The sequence below is a fragment of the Notolepis coatsorum genome (assembly GCF_963971535.1).
Source record: "Notolepis coatsorum genome assembly, chromosome: 6".
NCBI classification, from domain to species: Eukaryota; Metazoa; Chordata; class Actinopteri; order Aulopiformes; family Paralepididae; genus Notolepis; species Notolepis coatsorum.
In genome coordinates this window covers 2,716,878-2,732,567 of record NC_140170.1, presented here as the reverse complement: position 1 = coordinate 2,732,567, position 15,690 = coordinate 2,716,878, and the positions used below count along the sequence as shown (strand labels likewise).

The window sequence follows — 15,690 nt, the reverse complement described above, 5'->3', positions numbered from 1 at the left end:
CCATTGACCGGAGGTAGGCGGGAGTGGTTCCCTTTGCCGCACGGTATGCCAGGTCGAGGGCCTTGAAGCGGATTGTTGCAGGGGACATGTCCCCCCTCAATGTTGATAAGACGTCAATTTGTCCCCCTCAAGAAATATAGCTAATATGAAAGACAACCCCCTCCTCAAAAGAGGTAAAGAATAAGGCGGTCAAAACATCTATCCTTCTTACCGGTAACTATATAGTAACCAACTAATCCAGACACTCCTACAGGGCCGTACCATCAGACAGACACCCCTACAGGGCCGTACCATCAGACACACCCCTACAGGACCGTACCATCAGATACAGACTCCCCTGCGGAACCGTACCATCAAACAGATACCCCTACAGGACCGTACCATCAGACAGACACCCCTACAGGACCGTACCATCAGACAGACACCCCTACAGGACCGTACCATCAGACAGACACCCCTACAGGACCGTACCATCAGACAGACACCCCTACAGGACCGTACCATCAGACAGACACCCCTACAGGACCGTACCATCAGACAGACACCCCTACAGGGCCGTACCATCAGACAGACACCCCTACAGGGCTGTACCATCAGACAGACACCCCTACAGGACCGTACCATCAGACAGACACCCCTACAGGACCGTACCATCAGACAGACACCCCTACAGGACCATACCATCAGACAGACACCCCTACAGGGCCGTACCATCAGACAGACACCCCTACAGGGCCGTACCATCAGACAGACACCCCTACAGGACCGTACCATCAGACAGACACCCCTACAGCACCGTACCATCAGACAGACACCCCTACAGCACCGTACCATCAGACAGACACCCCTACAGGACCGTACCATCAGACAGACACCCCTACAGGACCGTACCATCAGACAGACACCCCTACAGGACCGTACCATCAGACAGACACCCCTACAGGACCGTACCATCAGACAGACACCCCTACAGGACCGTACCATTTCAACCTCACAGACGTGCGTGCCTCTCCTAAAAGTTCACCAGAATGCAGGAAATTGAGTGTTTGATGCTCAGAATGTCCAGGGGGAGGAACCACCAGACCCCCCCCCCACTTAAAGTGTCCCCCCAATAGGGAGGTGTAGTCTGATGTCACTTTAGTTTCCTGCACGGTCCACCCGTATAGGGATGTATCATTGGGACAATGTATTATCGGCTATTGTAACAATTCTGCCTCATGGACATTGGCAAGCTTTCCATTTTTACACAAAATGAGTTCCCTTCTATCACTAACATTGTCGTTTAAGCATTTTTGGTTGAAATAAAATTATACGTAATTATTTTACGATTAATTGCGAATTGTTTCATGTTGAGCTATATATAGATTGTGGATGAATACGTACACAGAAAGGTACACCATGCCAATGTTCATGCTTTATTTGTTTTAAAACGAGACGATTTAGAAATGTGTCCCATTGGAAATACATTGCAATTTCAAGCAAAGCGAGGTGGACCGGCCGGAGACAACAATGACGTAACCACTGCACCTCCCAATGTTGACACCAAACCTACGGCCTTGCTCTCTGTGACGTCGGGCCGGACCGCGGTTACAAGTCGGCGACCTGGTGTGCTGTTTGCAGACAGAGCAGTGGCACATGTCACGCTATTACTCCGGCTGAGTCCAATCAATGTAAACAACTCTGTCCAGAGTTCTTGACTCCCGCCCCCCTTTGCACAGACGGGCAAGCATCCGTCACTGACTGACACTGTTAGTACATATGACTGTCCTGTATGTATTTATTGTGGGGATTGGGAGGTGGGAGGGGGGCGTTTGATATCTGATGTTTCATGTTGATGTCCCAGTGCTTTTAACAAACTGTACCGCGGTGCGGCTGAGTGGCGCAGTGGGCAAGGCGCTCGCCTCTAACGCAGGATATGCTGGTATCGAGCCCAGCTCTCGGCGTTGCTACCGGCTGGCCGGCCGTCATACTAACACAATTGGCAGTGTTAGAGGGTGGGAAAGCCGGTGGGTGGGGATTGGACGTTGTGGACAGCGACTCCTACAGGTCGGTTGGGTGACGCCGGTGCGACGGAAGCAGGAAGTGACGGGGGCAGCGTGAGCCTCCCGCGCGTTACTCCTCGCCACTGAGAGTTTGAGCTGCTGCGGTGAAAATATGCGACAGGCTGCCTCCTCGTGTACCGGAGGGGACACGTGATGCAAGGCTTCTATCCTCCCTACAGCCGACCAGTGGGAGGCATAGTCTAGCAACGTTCAAGACAGGGGAGGGAAGAATTGGAAATACGAAATTGGGATGGGAGAAAAATTGAAAATGGGGAGAAAAGTGGATAAAAAAAATAAAAGAAAATGTACCGCAAACAATTACCACCAACCATTGTTGTGTGGCATTAAAGTATCTTGTTGTTGTTCAGGAGCTGCTCCCTAGGTAATGAATGACCAGCCGGATCTCGCTTAAAATATGTAAATAAAGTACTTATCGACCACAGGAAAAAGGTACATATTGTATGTTATATTTTCAAGTCTAGATAAACCCAATGGAAAAACATGCACAACAACAGATCGCTAAGGCTGTGGCGTCCTTGACGAAGACGGGCAGGAGCACTTGGATTGGTCCCCTGGCGCGGCCCTCGCCAATGCCTGTCTGCTCCCGGCTGCCCTTGGGGGGGAAGGACGACGGGATGGGTTAATCGCAGAGACGAATCGCATCGGCGATCCTACAAGAGACAATGCATGCGTGTGTGTTCCGGTGTGTGTGTGTGCTAACCGTGTGTGCTAACCGCTAAACATTGAGGATAATTGCATGCCAATTAAAGACCTCTGAACAGGTCCTGCATTATTATGTTATCACCATAAGTGATATCGACGTATTTACGAAAATCTAAGAAAACGCCCAATTTAAGAATTGATAATGTTATCCCTATGGTGGTCTGAGACATTCCAGAAATATTAGTGGGGGGCGACAGTGGCTCGGGAGGTAAAGCAGTCGTCTGGTAATCCTTGAGCAAGACACTTAACCCCTGCCTGTCTCGATGAGCAGGTCCGGCACCTCGCACGGTCGCCTCCGCCGTCGGTGTGTGAATGTGTGAGTGAACGGGTGAAATGTGAGGAACAAATTGTAAAAAGGCGCTTCGGATAAAAGCGCTATATACCGTAAATGCACCATTTACCATTAGTGAGCATGAAAACTTTAAAAACGAAACTACATTTCAAACATGTGATTTCATCATGTATGAAGTCTGGACTTGGTCCATAGACAATGAATTGGTCAGTCAGCCAGTCAGTGAATGATGAATGAATGAATGAATGAATGAATGAATGAATGAATGAATGAATGGATGGATGAATGAATGAATGAATGAATTTATTCACACACACACACACACACACGATATATTACATATACATATGTGAGAATATCATCGTAGAGATTGTGTCGTGTGCCAGGTCTCCCAAGAAGCTATTTAAAGCTTTTGGAGGGAGCCTGATCACAAATATATAAACAAACAAAAACATACAACGTGGGGTAGGCTTACACACCTACCTACTAACATACATACAACATATAGATACCTAAATACAGACAATTAATATTCCTAAGTATGGATTCTATTTAGAGATATGATTTGAGCAATTCCTCTTTCAGTGATTTTCAGTGAAGGTTGAGATGGATTTGGACAGTTTTCAGTCCAAATCTCGTCTCAGTCAGTCAGTCAGCCGGTCACCCAGTCAGTCAGTCGGTGACATTGCCTCGTGTTGGACCGCACACCCGCTGGGTCCGGCCGCGTGAATATTTTCCCTAACGGAGTTGCACTTCCGCGTTCGGTTTGCGCGATCTGATTGGCCACTGACGTTTCTGGTCACGTGACATCTGCGCCAATCGTGTGACGCCTGTTTCTATCGCCGGTTAAGCTTAGGCGACTCTTTCGAAGTTGGTTAAGGTTAGAGTTTGGAATCAGGGCTGGTGTTCTATCGCCCTGCTCTAAGACAAACTCTAACCTTAACCAACGTCGAAAGAGTCGCCTAAGCTTAACCAGTGATAAACTAGGCGTTAGGTAGTTTGCACGCTGTTAGAGGCGGGAATAGGCGCAGAAACAGGCGTCACACGATTGGCGCAGATGTCACATGACCATGCAGAAACGTCAGTGGCCAATCAGATCGCGCAAAACCGAACGCGGAAGTGCAACCGCGTCAGGGAAAATATTCACGCGGTCTGGGGCCAGAAGAGAGAAGAAGGAGCCAGAGTCTTGATGTTGCTCCACACCGGCCATGTTCTGGATCCTTCTCCCAGTGCAGAAGCGCTCTCAGGGCCTCCTCTTGTTCCGCCCCCCCGGGCCGCCTCTCTATCTCCAGTTGAAAGGCCTCCTCCTCCCTCTGCCTTGGCCCGCACTGGTCTGTCTGGGGATCAGTCCAAACCCCATACATCACAGGGACCTGCTGCTGCTGCTCCCACAGAGACGAGTGATCCCGTCCGGGCGGGAGGTGAGTGATGGCCGCTCCTCTGAAACCCTTTGTAGTAGTGAGTGCGTTCGTTCCAACGTCGTCCACAAAGAACACTCGCTCACAGACCCGACGTTCTCTCCGAAAGCCAGAGGGCACGTGCTTGTCAAAGGCACTCTGCAGTTTGCCAAATTTACGATGCCCTCCTTCGAACAGGCTATACTTCAGATGAAGTGCTGTTTTTAGGCACCGTTGAAACTGAAACATGAAGCGGGTCACAAAAAACGTAAAGTAAACAGCTCCGTTGCCATTCGCTGTCACAGAGTAATACCCTCCCCCTCCCAAAAGAGAACATATACATATATTTTTTTTTTATTATGTTTTTGGTAGATTTGTATTTGTTTGTACTACCGGGCAGTCCGGTAGAGAGAGAGAGAGAGAGAGAGAGAGAGAGAGAGAGAGAGAGAGAGAGAGAGAGAGAGAGAGAGGAAGAACAGGAGACAGAGCGGGGGGGAAGACATTCGGCAAAGGACGCCGGGTCCGGGAATTGAACCCGGGTCAGCCGCTTCGCGACACCGCGCGTTACATGGGTCGCCACTTGGGTGCCCGAGAACATATATTTTGAAACTACAAGAAATATCGAACGCGGGAGAATAGAGGTGTGTTTGTGTGTCCTGGCTGTGTGGGCAGGGGCTCAATGTGGGAAAGACTTTTTATCTCTCCAGGGCCTCATTATAGCGTTGGTCTCCGACCCCCAGATATGGTGGATAACCCCAGACACAGATACAAGGGATCAAGAAGAGAGGCCGGTTTTGTACGAGGGGGGAGATTTTTGGTCTTTCCTGTGATAGGCTCCGCCCACCACGTGTCATGGCCGCTGAGTGGCAGGAGGCAGGCAGCACAGTGAGTCATGAGGCACAGGGCTTTTGTTTAGCCAAGGTTACGCCCTGGCGTTTAAGAGCTACATGTAAGGGTCCAGAGGCCACAGTAGTGGACAGCAGTGAAGTTTGCCCACAGGGTCCGTTTACAAAGAAAACAACGCCAGTCCAAGCACCTTGCTACGGAGAAAAAGCAGGAGACCCGGAGAATAGAATAGAATAGAATATATTGTATTATTGTCATTAGGGACTCGAACTTGTGGTGCTGGTTCACACAAGTAATAAAAAATAAACATAATATCACAATACTATACAATATGATACTATACACACAAGTAATACAAAATAAACATAATATCACAATACTATACAATATCTGCTCACATCGCAGCGACAACCAGAACCTGCCGATTCCTCCTGAGCAACGTCAGAAGGATACGCCCCTTCCTGACAAAAGAAGCCACCCAACTCCTCGTCCAATCAACAGTCATCTCCCGCCTCGACTACTGCAACGCACTGCTCGCTGGCCTCCCGGCCACTGCCACTAAGCCTCTTCAACTCATTCAGAACGCAGCGGCCCGCCTGATCTCAAACCTACCGAAGTCGGCCCATGTCACCCCACTTCTTAGGGACCTGCACTGGCTCCCCATTGCTGCACGAATCCGCTTCAAGGCCCTCGACCTAGCATACCGTGCGGCAAAGGGAACTGCTCCCGCCTACCTCCGGTCAATGGTCTCTAACTACACACCCTCAAGACCCCTACGCTCTGCATCTTCTGGCCGCCTCAGACCTACTCCTATCCAAGCTCCGGGAGGGTCATCAAAGAGAAGTCGCCTATTCTCAGTCCTTGCCCCACAATGGTGGAATGAACTACCCACCCCAGTTAGGACAGCCGAAACACGTCCAATCTTTCGCCGTCGACTAAAGACGCACTTCTTCAACCATTATCTGAATTAAAAAAAAAGAAAAAAATCTAACCCTAACTAACCATACTGTCATGCACTTGTCCTAATAAACTAACCTACACTGTAGCACTCAACACTTTGATGAACATTGTTACTCAGCTGATAGAGTTGTGCTCTTCCTGATGGCTTGTCGTACAGAACTTGTAAGTCGCTTTGGATAAAAGCGTCAGCTAAATGACTAAATGTAAATGTAAATGTAAATATGATACTATACACACAGGTAATAAAAAATAAACATAATATCACAATACTATACAATATGATACTATACACACAAGTAATGAAAAAGAAACAATGTCACAATACTATACAATACAGAATATACAACAATCACAGTGTCAGACAGTAGTGGGTAGATCTTCTGCACTTGTGAATACTGCACTTGAAGGGTAGAATACTGCACTTGAATGGTAGAATACTGCACTTGAAGGGTAGAATACTGCACTTGAAGGGTAGAATACTGCACTTGTGAATACTGCACTTGAAGGGTAGAATACTGCACTTGTGAATACTGCACTTGAAGGGTAGAATACTATTCTACCCTTCAAGTGTAGAATACTGCACTTGAAGGGTAGAATACTGCACTTGTGAATACTGCACTTGAAGGGTAGAATACTGCACTTGAAGGGTAGAATACTGCACTTGTGAATACTGCACTTGTGAATACTGCACTTGAAGGGTAGAATACTGCACTTGAAGGGTAGAATACTGCACTTGTGAATACTGCACTTGTGAATACTGCACTTGTGAATACTGCACTTGAAGGGTAGAATACTGCACTTGAAGGGTAGAATACTGCACTTGTGAATACTGCACTTGTGAATACTGCACTTGTGAATACTGCACTTGAAGGGTAGAATACTGCACTTGTGAATACTGCACTTGTGAATACTGCACTTGTGAATACTGCACTTGTGAATACTGCACTTGAAGGGTAGAATACTGCACTTGTGAATACTGCACTTGTGAATACTGCACTTGTGAATACTGCACTTGAAGGGTAGAATACTGCACTTGTGAATACTGCACTTGAAGGGTAGAATACTGCACTTGTGAATACTGCACTTGAAGGGTAGAATACTGCACTTGTGAATACTGCACTTGTGAATACTGCACTTGTGAATACTGCACTTGAAGGGTAGAATACTGCACTTGTGAATACTGCACTTGTGAATACTGCACTTGTGAATACTGCACTTGAAGGGTAGAATACTGCACTTGTGAATACTGCACTTGTGAATACTGCACTTGAAGGGTAGAATACTGCACTTGTGAATACTGCACTTGAAGGGTAGAATACTGCACTTGTGAATACTGCACTTGAAGGGTATACTGCACTTGTACTGCACTTGAAGGCTAGAATACTGCACTTGAGGGAGGTCATAATTATGTATATTTATGTGTAGCCTATATTGATAATTTCTAATCAATATATATATAGGAAGTTTCAATCAGCAATAATTGCTAATAATTGTAGCAGATTGTATTGGTCAAGCTTGGGAGAGAAGACAAAATACTTTGTTTAAGACCGAGCTGTAATCTGTATGTCATCTGTAATTAAATGTAATGTGTAATGTAATAATGGAACACTGCTACAGTATCTTTGGTGTCTTATAAATAAGACACGAGGGTCGGACACTTTTGTGTGCATGGCGCGAAAGTAAAATAAACAATCAATCAATTTAAGCCTAGACCTAGTTTACACTAGGTGTGTGTGGTTTATGCTGGTGGTTTGAAAAACGTTGTTATTTCTGGGTTTCAAAACGTTTACCTTTTTTGTAAACGTTTCAGAAGTTCAACAAACAAAACGAATCCGGTTTAGTAGAAAGAACGTCAGGATAGTGGGGGGAGGCGGGGGGAATCAATGAATCTTTTTATATAAATATTGTTTTATTTATATATAACGCGGCCACTGTTCGTCGCACAGTACATGGGCACTGGGCAGGCTATGCAAATCCTTCATCACATCATCAGGAGGGTTGCTGGTTCCTCCTCCCGGCTCCACTGGTCCTGCAGAGATCTGCCCAAAAAGTTCATACCACTTTACATTGCGACTCAGACACAGAGGGACGCCGACTTCTCCTCTGCAACTCATGAGACAGTGTAGCTGCGCAAAGGTAATAATAATAATAACCAAGGATATTTATTGTGCATTCATGCAAAATGATGTTTATGGACTCGGTGAAGTGTTGGGCAGGTTTTGCGTCCCTTTCGCTCGTTATAATCTGTGTATAACACAATATTGTTGTAAGAGTTTTGTTAAGGTTTACTCGGAACGAGTTTTATGAATCAATGTGTTTTTCAGTTATTATAGCCGACCGTTCTGCGTTGAGCGCTTCTGAACAATTGTCGATTAAAGAAGTTTAATGAGTGAATCGGTTTCGTGCGTAAAGTAATAGCAGGTTGTAGTGTAGCTGGGCCACTGACTGCTGCCTGGATAAGTTGTAGAAGTATAGTATTGAAGGTTGAAATCAATGTATCTGATTTCACTCACACCAGCAGGCCACGCAATCACAATAATAGGCTAATAATATGATATCGGCACAATATGTTTGAATTAGATGATTTCTTCTCAGAGTTGGAGAAAGATCTGCAGCGTTCCCTGGCGGAATCAAATACATCAGGGACTAATCAGAGAAGATCAGCTGTCTATTCAGAGAGAGAGAGAGAGAGAGAGAGAGAGAGAGAGAGAGAGAGAGAGAGAGAGAGAGAGAGAGAGAGAGAGAGAGAGAGAGAGAGAGAGAGAGGGAGAGAGAGGAGAGAGAGAGGGAGAGAGAGGAGAGAGAGAGGGAGAGAGAGAGGAGATAGGAGAGAGAGAGAGAGAGAGAGAGAGAGATAGAGGAGAGAGGGAGAGAGAGGGAGGGAGAGAGAGAGAGAGAGAGAGAGAGAGAGAGAGAGAGAGAGAGAGAGAGAGAGAGAGAGAGAGAGAGAGGAATTCCTCATGGCTCCTTCCAGGGAAGCCAGGTACGATTTTAGTCTGAGAGAACGATTGAGTTTTAAATTAATAACATTTTTGCACCGACAATGTGATTTCCATCACGTCAAGTACAGTCTAAGTATGCTCGTCACTTTTGACGGATCTTGTCAAAGGTTTGAGTAGCAGCCAGCCAGGCAGCTTTCCACTCTGGCTCGGGGCTTTACCCTGGAGCTATACACAGGAGCAGTATTTAGTCCTCATTTAAAATTATAAGTTGGAATATTTGGATCACAGATGTTCAGAATAATATATTATTTGAACGTAGACAAGAATAAGTGTAGATAATCATTTAAAAAGATTACACTTACATTTACTTTTATTAATTTAACTTAATGCTTTTATCCAAAGCGACTTACAGGTTACAAGTCAGCAGGAAGGGTGCAACTCTATCAGCTGAGTAACAATGTTCATCAAACAGTGTTGAAACGTGGGTCGCTGCAGTGTGTAGAGACATGTTATAGTATGTAGTAATATAGACAAGGAGGATTAATTAGTGGAAGAGTGCACGATAGTACAAGACAGTAACTAAGAAGGTTAGTCGTTTTTCTTCTTTATTTCAGATATTGATTGAAGAAGTGTGTCTTTAGTCGACCGCAAAAGATTCAATTGTATTTATTGTAAAACACCTACAGACTATACTGTATGAGTAAGTAAGTAGCCTACTGCAGATGGAGGAATGGATAGCATGCAAACATTTGATCCCGTCCAATTTCAAGTCTAGGGGGGGGGGGGGCGTGGTTTTGCTGTCGCAGCCCCTGACCTCTGGAACAGCATCCCCATGTCCATCAAATCTGCCCCCTCCATCGAGTCTTTTAAATCTAAACTCAAAACCCATGAATACTGCCTGGCCTTCCCTGACTCACTCTGACTCTTGCCTTGCTTGTTGACGTGTTGTTTTGTTTCTTTGTCTGTCCGTTGGTTGTTTATATTTTCTGTTTATTCTATACTTTAGCACTGTCCTTTGTTTTTAGCTATGCGACTTACTGTGAAGCACTTTGGTTGACAAGTGTCATGTCTAAAATCTGTACTATACAAATACATTTGATTGATTGATTGAAACATGGTTACCCTGATCCCCTCGTTCAATGTGTTCCAAAGCATCAAACCAGAGGTCTGAGATCACCGGTCAGTGACAATAACCACATGATATTTACAAAGAAACTGGAGGCGAACTGGCCTCAGATCACCAGCACTGCTAAAACATCTCTTTTTTTTGAAGGAACACAATACGCTTTCCAAGAATCGAATGATTTGAGAAGGCTGTGTGAGTTTTGTTTGGCCGTTTCTATAGAGAGAGGACGCGTTAGTAGCGCAGTCTGCGTGCCAGCGTCCGTGGTCATGGGGAAAAACTGTGTTCCAAGAGTCTCGTTGGTCATGAATGAGTGAAGAGATGAATAAATACCCTTGGAGGGGAATAGCTGTTTCTATTCCAGGGGGCAGCGCTCTCTTCACTTGATTTGACATGATGATACAGTGCTCTCTTCTTGTTTCTCATCATGTTTTATTGTTACCCGTGAGCTCTGGAAGCATTCAGGAACAGATCCAGGCCTCCAGCGTGTGATTCCATGGCTTGGATTGCGTCGGGGGGGATTCTATTTTCCCAAAATAAACAGTAGAGGAATTCCTTTTCTTCCGACGCCAGGAACACAATGCAGATGCGCGAGCGCACTGTGTTCACGGTGTGATTCCAGGACGAGTCACTTTCAGTCTGAGAGTCTGAGACGTACCTTTATCAAAGCCGACACGCGCTTTGGAGAGCAGTAGCCCGTGTACTTGACGTGTTTCATTTAGTTTCAAACCTTTATTTAAAATCTAAAGGCGACTGAGGTTTCCCCCGTTTAGTCACGTCGAGTCTACATAAGCAAAGAAAAGCATAAAACCACACAGCTGAGACAGAGAGTAAGGATAACAATCAATTAAAACACGTACAACTTGATTGACAAAGGTTGGAGATCAAGGTTTTAAACTCTGCAACAGAGAGGAGGATCGCAAGCTTTAAGGACTGTTGGAGTTCATTCCATGAGCTAGAGGGGCATCATAGTGAAATGTAGATTTACCCTGTTCAGAGCAAACTCAGGGACCTTAAGGACCAGCCAGTCACTAGAACGACCTTAAGGACCAGCCAGTCACTAGAACGACCTTATGGACCAGCCAGTCACTAGAACGACCTTAAGGACCAGCCAGTCACTAGAACGACCTTATGGACCAGCCAGTCACTAGAACGACCTTATGGACCAGCCAGTCACTAGAACGACCTTATGGACCAGCCAGTCACTAGAACGACCTTATGGACCAGCCAGTCACTAGAACGACCTTATGGACCAGCCAGTCACTAGAACGACCTTATGGACCAGCCAGTCACTAGAACGACCTTATGGACCAGCCAGTCACTAGAACGACCTTATGGACCAGCCAGTACCCTGAAGGACCAGCCAGGGTCTAGAACGACCTTATGGACCAGCCAGTACCCTGAAGGACCAGCCAGTCACTAGAACGACCTTATGGACCAGCCAGTACCCTGAAGGACCAGCCAGTCACTAGGACGGGTTCCATAGGTTCCAACACTCCATTACAATAATGATGTAGTATAAGGAGGTAGCTTACCAATAATGATGTAGTATAAGGAGGTAGCTTACCAATAATGATGTAGTATAAGGAGGTAGCTTACCAATAATGATGTAGTATAAGGAGGTAGCTTACCAATAATGATGTAGTATAAGGAGGTAGCTTACCAGTAAGGGCCTTAACAATGAACAAATACCAGTGTTTGTTGTGCCTTTCTGTCACACTGATGGCCACTCCTGCACTGACTTCAGAGGAAGGAGAGTGGTTACATCGCTGTAGTGTGTAATCAATTCGCCCGAAAACACGGAGCACTCCCAGACTACCAGGAAAGCGGCAGTCTACCCAAGTGTGTTTTTGCGTAGATTTGTGTCTCAGATCGTCGTGGCCAATTTTTTTATTAACCACACGGACATCGCCAAAATCCGATTAAGAGTTCCTTGTGAAAGGTCCACGCTGACAGACAGCCCGTGTGATGATGAGGAAACATCGTGGCGTACTTGATGTTAATGAGGAGCATGCAGTCATAACATCAGGACCTGGACAACCCTGTGGCCATAAAACTGGGGACACATGAGAGAGGCTGAGCTCAACTATGAAGCCAGATGTTGGCTTGAACTCTTCTTAGGCTCTTGCTTAAAAGTGCTTTCCGTATGTAATGGCCTCTCTCTCTCTCTCTTTCCTTCTCTCTCTCTCTCTCTCTCTCTCTCTCTGCAACTCCTCCATATCTTTCTACCTCATCTCTCCCCACGAATAGGAATTGGACGTGATTCATGACGAGAGGGAAGGCGCAGTGAGGCAGAATCCTTGCGGGCTTCGTGGACGGCTTGTGGACGGCTTGTGGACGGACGGCTTGTGATCTCCGTCTGATTGTTTCACACGCGTCTCGTCTCCTCGAGGGTTCGTTGACATGAGGTGGCTGGAGCTCCTGCTGCCGCTGCTCTGCCTCGGCGGCGGCGGCCTCGCGCAGCAGCCCGACTGCACCGGGGTGGACTGCCCCCTGCTGGACAGCTGCATCCAGGAGGTGCTGGAGGCCGGCGCCTGCTGCGCGACCTGCGTCACCACGGGGTGCGCGTGCGAGGGCTACCAGTACTACGACTGCGTCAACGCCGGCTTCAAGAACGGCAAGGTGCCCGGCGGCGAGGCCTACTTCGTGGACTACGGCAGCACGGAGTGCCTGTGCCCCGCCGGCGGGGGCCGCATCGGCTGCCACTTCATCGGCTGCCCGGAGGTGGCGGCCAACTGCGTGGAGGTGGCGGAGACCGAGGACGGCTGCATGCAGTGCAAGCGCACCGGCTGCGTCCAGAACGGGCAGAAGTACGAGGCGGGCCACTCCTTCCACATGGACCCGTGCAAGGTGTGCCACTGTCCCACCGACGGCGGGAAGCTGATGTGCTACCCGGTGCCCGACTGCGACCCGAGCGACGCGCAGCAGAAGCCCATGCTGCTGGCCTCCGCCTCTCAGACAACGGAGGAGGAGAGCCCCCCGTCGGCGGTCAGGCGCCTCGGCGGCGAGCCGTCGTACGAGGAGGAGGTCGAGCGACCGGGGGGCGGCGGCGGCGCGGGCCGCTTCTCGAACGAACCCTACCACCGGCTCCCGGCCGGCGGGAACCTGCCTCTGTTCAAGCCCTCTCCTCTGGGGGAGGAGGAGGAGATGGAGGAGGAGGAGGAGATGGAGGAGTACGACTACGGCCACACGGACCTCCCGGAGCCCGGCTACCCCGACACTCTGGCTTTCCCCACGCCGCCGTCCGCCGCCGTCACCAACATCATCTCCGTGTCCCACGAGGGCCCGGACGGCGCCGCTGACAGAAGCCCTCCTCGTCAGAGCTTCGACAGACGGGCCAACAAGCAGGAGCTGAGGGAGAGGTACGGGGTCCATGAGCACACCACAGATGTAGCGACGGACAGAGCGACAGACAGAGTCACGGACAGAGTCACGGACGGCCCCGTGGCGCTACATCGGAGTACCGTCAAGCCCACCAAGCGAGAGGACACCACCACCACCACCGCCACCGTCAGTGCCACCACTTGGCAGGGTCTGACATTCACACACAGAGCCTCGGACAGTCAAGTTCACACGCAGGGGAACCCGAAGAAGAGCCCACCCCGTCCCAAGAAGGTTCTAGAGGGTCCGACGCATCCGCAGCAGAGGAGTGCGGAAAGGGTCGTGTTTCCGCTACACCGAGACTCGGGGGCTCAGATCCACCCGCTTTATCCGCCGCAGAGAAGCTCGGCGAACGCGGTTCATCCACCGCAGAGAAGAACCCCGCCGGCGGTGGAGGAGAGCGAGACGACTCCGGACCGCCGCGCGGTGCTCCTCCCCTTGCACCACCCGCTGAGAGGGTCGGAGGGCCCGATGTACCCGCATCCGGCGAGAGGCGCCGCCGAGAATCGTACGCAGTCGCAGAGAGGGTCGGAGAGCCTGGTGCTGCCGTGGCTGCCGTGGAGGGACTGGGAGAGCCCGGTGCACCCGCAGGCGGACACAAGGAGCAAGACACCGGTACACTCGCCGCCGTTTCCAGAGGCGCCGCCGTACATACATTATACCGACGAAGAGGAGGTAGACGGAGAACAAGAGGAGGAGGAGGAAGAGGAGGAGGAGGAAAGAGTAGTCACTTTGAAGGACGTCACTGGGCCCGGGGGGCGGGACGTTCCCTACGACGTCGGCTCGGTGAACCTGGACAGGAACGCGGTGCCCGGCGGCCCGGCGGAGTCCGACGACGGCGGCAGCGATCCGGTTAGCGACCGCGACGACGAGGAGACGACAGTGGAGCCGACGGTGGAGCCCAGCAGCGCCGGATCCCACAGGAGGCCCGAGCAGCAGACGCTCCTCCCCGCGGTCCACTTCAGACCCACCAGCCAGCCGCCGCCGCTCAGGGTCAAACCAGGGTTGGGTCAAACCACCGCCAACAAGCAGCCTTCGTTCAACCTTCTCCCCCCCGAGGACCAGACGCACCGCGCGCACCAGACCGGATCCCACACAGGGAGGCCCGACGAGCACCAGACGACGCACCGCACGCAGCACCAGATGCACCCCGCCGCGGCGGTCCACTTCGGCCCCACCAGCCTGCCGCCGCCGCTCAGGGTCAAACCGGGGTCGGGTCAAACCACCGCCAACAAGCAGCCTCAGCCTTCGTTCAACCTTCTTCCCCCCCAGGACCCGGAGGAGGAGTTCGAGGAGGAGGAGGAGGAGGAGGAGGAGAGGAAAACCAGCGCCGTCTTTCTCCCCAGGCCGGAGCCAGGTAAGTCCAAAATGTCCTCCTCTGTCCTGAGCGTGTGTTTTGATGCTGACTTTCTATCGTTATGTTCTGCTTTCCAGTAGCGGTGTGCGCGTCCCCAAACGATTACAGTCGTCAGCTCGCATAAATCTGACATATTACGGTATTTCAACTCCAACCACTCGCTGAGATGATGAAGTAAAAATGCAACGGAAAAGGAAAAGGCCACTGGACAGCTGGCGACTACTACTGTATGTGAGACCGCTCAGTGCTCCATCTCCCTGTTGGATCATAGTTCTGCATGTTAGACGTAGATCATGTAAACCTCTGGTGCACTCATTCCCCCAAGGTTTAAACTCCTCGACATTGTTCACACAGAACCATGTTCCCTTTCTCTGTCTGGTCATAAACACTGAACACACGTCAGGAGCAGAGTCTAGACTCCAGGTATCTCACCTTGAACTTAAATCAGATCAATCAATCAATCAGATTTATTTATAAAGCACATTTCACATGACGCGTGTCAACCAAAGTGCTGTACAGAGGGTAGATACACAAGATACATATAGACAACAATCACACTCCATTTTATGGGAGGGCACACAGGCAAACACAGTTTGCAGGGCATGAGTCAGTGAACGGGAAAGGCTA

General features: G+C 49.4%; 1 protein-coding gene across 1 annotated transcript; it reads left to right on the top strand.

Moving 5' to 3' along the window:
* Positions 1–9,709: 9,709 nt before the first annotated feature.
* fbln2 (fibulin 2) lies at positions 9,710–15,143 on the top strand (the record flags this gene model as incomplete). Its single annotated transcript, XM_084317100.1, has 2 exons — positions 9,710–9,789; positions 12,576–15,143. The coding sequence occupies exon 2, from the start codon at positions 12,729–12,731 to the stop codon at positions 15,141–15,143; it is 2,415 nt and encodes an 804-aa protein (XP_084173226.1). The 5' UTR covers positions 9,710–9,789; positions 12,576–12,728.
* Between the last annotated feature and the right edge of the window lie 547 nt (positions 15,144–15,690).